We start from the raw sequence: 5,829 nt of genomic DNA on the forward strand, positions 1-5,829 counted from the left end.
GCACACAGAATAAAATAAGATTCTTGAAAGTTTTGGAAAGGAAGATACAGAGACTCAGGTATTTCCACACCTGCCCTTTATTGGACTCTAGAGGAGGCTGGCTCTGCCCTTCACAACTTCTCAGACATCTCCCATAGGGTTTAGGAAGGTGCCATCATTCTGTGAAGGCCCAGAGCCTACCCCAGACTTAAGAGTCTTGAGGGACCTGTAAGGAACAGGCAGGCAGGGAAGGCAAGGCGCTTCAGTGAAGGGGGCGCTTCAGTCCCCCTGTGTCTCCTGGGGGTACACTGAGCCCTGAGGACCAGAAACAGTGGGAGACCCCTAGACTGAGCAGCTCCCCTCTAGATGGCGACTTTGAGGAGCCGTTTGATGTCTGGCTCTATGTTGATGGTTTGGAAGGTGCGGCTGTAGCGACGGAATGGCTCCCCTTCTGGACCTATGAGGAACTTCTCAAAGTTCCAGGCCACATCTGAGCGGCGCACCGGACTCCACATGATGAGCCTGGGATCGGTCATGAGGGAGAACGGGTCATCATAAGGGTAGGGCAGCTTGTCTTTCAGGTAGGCGAAGACTGGATGCTCGTTCTGCCCGTTGACCTCACACTTTTGGGTAAGCCTGAAGGTGGGCTGGTACCCACCCCCAGGGCGGACATACTTGAGACTGTTCAGGATCTCTTCGTTCTGACAGTTCTCCTGGAGGAGAGGAAAAAAGAGCAGGAAAAGGGAAGAGGAAATCAAGAATCCACCAGTGCAAATCTTTCCTTCTCCAATTCTTCCTCCTTTCTTTCCTTTGTGTGTGCAAGCATATGTTGATTGTACGTGTGTTTCTTCTCCGCTTGCTTTGCCTTACTCTCTCCCAGCCATTGTGTTGATTTTTTTATTTTACATCTATTTTATAGTGTGTGTGTGTGTACACATTGTGAGTGCCGTGTTCACACAGAGGTCAGAGAACAACCTGCAGAATTCGCTTCTCTCCTTCCACCACGTGGGTTCTGAGGATCAAATTCAGGTCATTAGGCTTGGTGGCAGGCTTGGTGCCTTCTTTACCCATTGAGTCCTCTCACCAGCCATGGTCTTTGTCTGGTGGTATGCTCGGCTACCTCCAGAACCTCAGAGCAGGGAGCAACACATAATTTCAGGAGTGAACCCACTCTTACAACTGTCCTCTAACCTCTATGTGTGCACTGTGGCATGTGCACACCCCTGCACACACTTTCAATTTAATAAATAAATAAATAAATGTAATTAAGGTTAGCACTTTTGAACAGCTGCTCCTGACCTGAATCCATCCTGAGCAATTAACTGTGTGCTTGGTCCTTCAGGGAACCTTGAGTTCAGGGAAAGGAAGGAAAGAAGCTCAATTTATGCACAGAACTTGCCCTTCTACCTGCGTACCTACTAATGCACACGTGTGCACGCTACACACACACATGCACACACACACACACACACAGAGGCACACACTTCCTACTGCCATTTTTTCATTTCCTCTGCCCTGGTTCTGTTCCCTTCTGGTTCTGTGTGTGTTAAGTGTGTCCTTTGCCTGTGCCGTGTGCAGCTCGTGAGTCAAGGGTGAAAGTAAGACCAAAGTGAGTGACAGGTATAGCTCCCAGCTTTCACCCTTCCTTGTCCTAGAACTAAAATGCAAATAGGAGGCTGAAGAAAGATCCCATCCAAGGGAGTCTTCGTTTTCTGGTGCCACCAAGGCAAAGCAAGTCAGTGACCAGAATGAGTGCATTCTAAACGGGGCCATTAGTGACCAACAGGATAGAAGGTGACTGCTCTAGAATGCGGTAGGGAAGGTTGTTAAGCAATTAAGTACTTAAGGACAAAGACGTGGGTACCTAATTACTCCTCTTATTCTTAACTGCTGTGCAAAGGACCCTTGAGCCTCTTCTTCATCCACTGTACTCAGCTAAGAATGCTTTAGCTCAGAACCTGTTCCCTGTTTTTCCTTCACCACTGCCACCCCTGTCCTACCCCATCCCAAATGCAGGTGAGAACCTTTATTTTCGACCCCTCCTCTCCAGGCTGGGAGTCAGCCAGCTCCCTCTGCAAGTGCCTGCCTCTGACCGACTAGAACCATTCACACAATCGGTCCAGGACATCCTGACATTTCTGAGCCCCAGCTAATCTCTATTAGACTTATATCTCATAGTGCAAAGACTCCTTCCAGCAGCTGGCCAGCCACAAGTGAGGTGTAAAGTCAGAGGCACCTCCGGGAAAGTGATGTGCCTCCCGTGAGGCAAAGTCTGCAAAGGGACTTGCGAGGGAAGGAGCTGGAAGCACAGTGACAGCTGGGTCTCTGGTTTATCCCAGCCACCCTTCCTGTGTCTATCTCCGTCACCCTTCCTTACCTTCCTGCCACTGTGAGTCAAACTAAGGGGACTCTAATTAGGCAATCTGCTTAGGGACACCCATCTTGTTTGTACAGGTAAATCCTAAGTAGAAAGAGAATCCCTAAAAGATAACTTGAGGTGTATGGGCTGAAGTTCTGTAATAATTCAACACGTGACTCAGAGACAGACAGGTACATGTGATGCCCAGAGGAGGTGTATGCATGTCACGGACCTTTCCCTTCTCCCACACTCCCTTTCCAATTTGCTGACAAACGCAAGCCTTTGATTTCAATAATAAGATGGTTCGCATTCCCCCACTCCATCTTTCTTGCTACTCTCATGTGTTTATTTTATGAGCCTCACAATAAACCTATGAGCTAATAATAAAACAATAAAATTAATCAACAGATGAGGAAACTCAAACAGGAAGCTAAGGGCATCTTCAAGAGCATCAGGGCCATTAAAGCGCAGGATGCTGCTGCAGGGACTAGGGACTCCCACAACTCGTCAGATTGCTCCCAGTTGTTTGTCTGAGATAGCTCCAGGCCAGGCTGGCCTCGAACTAGCTGTAGTCAGAGGATCACTGTTAATTTCTGATCCGCCTCGGTTTCCCATGTGCTGGGACTATAGGCAAGCTTCCGCAGCAGGCTTATGCAATGCTTGGGATCAAACCCAGCTTCATGTACACGAGGCAAGTACTGAGCTATTTTCGCAGGCTGGTTTTTTTGAGATGAGGTCTTGCCGTGTAGCCCAGTTTGGTCTCAGGCTCACCCCCTCCTCAGTCCCCACCTCCTGTCATTCTGGGATCACAGGAATGGTCTACCAAGCCAGCTTAGTTTGAGCCTTAACCTTCTGCTTTCTCCACTCATTCATGCAACAATAATTAATGAATCACTTTGCAACAACACAATGGAGAGACCTGGTAGCAACCCTCAGAATATTCTGGAAAGTCAGAAAAAAAAAAAAAGGCACACCCTCAATCTCAGAGCACAACTACTTCCCTGTTCTATTGCGTATTCACCTGGACCTAGACTGATGAAGCACACCCTCCAATTCCAGATTTTCCAACACGCATTCACTACATGCTTTATCTCCCTCCAGCGCCAGGGACTCCTCACCTGATGTCCGAATTGGTTGCAGGGGAAGCCCAGAACCACCAGGCGCCTGGGAAAGCGACACTGCAGTTCGTTGAGCTGGTTGAAGTCTCGGGTGGTTGTTCCTCAGAGTGACGCGACATTCTCAATCAGCACCGCCCTGCCTCGGAACGTGTTAAAATCTATCTTCTCCCCATCCAGGCTGATGGCACCGAGATCATAGAAAGACTTGGCGATGTAAGCCATGGCAAAGTGCAGTGAGCCCTGCCCAGTTGTGTGAGCCCACTTAAGTCTGGTGGCTGGGTGGGGAGGAGGGAGGAGCCAGGAAGGGCAGACAGGATTTCACCAGGTGCTGTTGGGCGTGTCTAGGATGAGTTAGTAAAAACAGGCACCCACCTGCATTCTGTTTGAACAAGGCTGGGCCTCTGCCTATTTACAGTCTCTGACAAAGCCACCTTCTGTCCCACCCTACTGGCAGCCTGGAAAGTGCCAATTTGATATCTATGAGAGGATGTGAATAATTCACTCTTTGCTGGAAACCAGAGCCTTAAAGGTCAAATGGGGAGGAAAAAAAGGGAGGGAGCGTGCAAGATTGACTCCTGCTTGCCCCAGCACAGTGCTTTTGCCTGGCATAGACATTTTGAAAACGCATTTATTGAGCGCCAATCGCTGAAGAGTGAGAGAGGGCAGATGTTCTTGGGTCGGAATGGGTGAAAGATGTATATACTATCCTTATGCTTCTATGCTTTCTAAAGAAGAGTCACAGGACCTTTAGGAGGAGAGCGTCGTTTCCTAGAAGCAATGACTTTCAGTGCCTCTGTTTGCATCAGGCAGAAGGGATGAAGTTGTGTTTGTCTAAGAAAGCCTTTCTGTGAGCGATGTTTCTTGCCCTGGAGAACACTGAGGTCTTTGTCCCCGCACTCTACTGTGCCCTACATTAGAACCTCCACCTCCATTCCACACCCCTCCAGCAGCCATGAGGATGGGGTCGCTGCCGGCATAGTGATCAGGAGGAGGCTCAGATGGTAAATTCTAGGTAAATGAATTCTCAGGCGCCGGCTCAGTCTCTGAGATTTCCAAAAGCCTTCTGTGAATATGTGATCATTTCATCACAGGACGAAATGAACAGGAAGGCGAAGCAGCTGTGGTTACCAAGGATGTCTTCAAAGTCCGTCACTGGTGTGGGGTAGGACGTCTTTGCCTGCTGAGGGCTGTCACTGGGGCTCACTCCAGCAGCTGAAAAGACCATTGTCCAAGCCACCCCCATTATTCGAGCATTGGCCAACTAAATAAGGAGATTTTAAGAAACACTTGACTGATTTCTCCACCTGTAAAGCTATCCATCAGGTTTGTCCTGGCTATTTTAATAAGGTACATGTTTCCCAGGGTGTTTTCACAGGTACCTATCCGTTGGGAGCTGTCTCCCAGATCCTAGAAGAGAGTCAGCAAGGCTGAGGCAACTAGTCTTCAGATTTTGACTTATCGAGAGGCAAAGAAACTACGGGCCAGGGAGTGCTCAGAAATTCTGCCTTATAGCTTGTTCCACATGTGTTTCAGATTGTAGGAATCATAGTCTCGGCTGACAGCGCCCTAAAAACAAGTTTCCATTATCCAAGTGGGAACGGAGTGGTGTGATGCCACAGATGGCGTGGCAAGGAGTTAGGTCTCCTGCTGAAACCGCAGAGTCCCCTGAGACAGCCAGTAGGTGTCCCTACTAAGCTGTGGAGTCAGAGGGACCTGGCTGTGATGTAAATAAAAGCTGGATATTAATTTGCCAGGTGTCTCTGCCATCTAGAGCTTCTTCCCCCAGAAGCCCCGGCTTTGGAAGAGATGCCTTTTGTTCACTGTTCCTTTGAAAGCCCTCTTCAAGCGTGCATGAGTCTTGAGTGAGGAACGGGTTTGTACTTTGTTTTCTCCATGAAAATCTAGGGCTTTCACAGGTCCCCTGGATGTCCCCTCTTCTCACAGTAGAGTAAAAATGATGAGCTATTCCTAAAGTATTGTCTCCAGATGTGCACACTGCCCCCACTTTCCAAAAGCTTTTAACTTGGGGCACACACTAACAAAGTCTTCCCTGTGGCTTTCTGTCCCAGAGCAATTGTTCTAAGTCTTAGTAGGCAGAAAAGCCTAGGTGGGTGGTTCTCGGTTCTGACTGCAAGAGAATTGCTTATAGAGATTTTTCTAGATAGATATTCCAAAGTTTTTCCATTTAGACTCTAAATCAAGAGAGTCCAAGGCACTGGTTTTTAGTCATAACTGGTTTTTTTCTTAGCCCTTTGTCAAGTCGTCAAAGCTCGCTGAGAACCTGCTTTCTTATCTGGTGAATTCATAAAGATAACCATTCCCTCCCACATAGTGACTCTCCAGGAGTATGGCAAACGGTCTCTCAGTGCAGTG

General features: G+C 48.4%; 1 protein-coding gene across 1 annotated transcript; it reads right to left on the bottom strand.

The window, feature by feature from the left end:
* Positions 1–48: 48 nt before the first annotated feature.
* Gpx2 (glutathione peroxidase 2) lies at positions 49–3,760 on the bottom strand. Its single transcript, XM_050153561.1, has 2 exons — positions 3,457–3,760; positions 49–692 (listed from the first exon to the last, which is right to left on the bottom strand). Exons 1-2 carry the CDS (start codon positions 3,676–3,678, stop codon positions 342–344), a joined length of 573 nt encoding a protein of 190 aa, XP_050009518.1. The 5' UTR covers positions 3,679–3,760; the 3' UTR covers positions 49–341.
* Between the last annotated feature and the right edge of the window lie 2,069 nt (positions 3,761–5,829).

Source organism: Alexandromys fortis, unplaced genomic scaffold (assembly GCF_014885135.2).
Source record: "Alexandromys fortis isolate MF-2015 unplaced genomic scaffold, M_Fortis_MF-2015_v1.1 scaffold_82, whole genome shotgun sequence".
In the NCBI taxonomy this organism is placed as follows: Eukaryota; Metazoa; Chordata; class Mammalia; order Rodentia; family Cricetidae; genus Alexandromys; species Alexandromys fortis.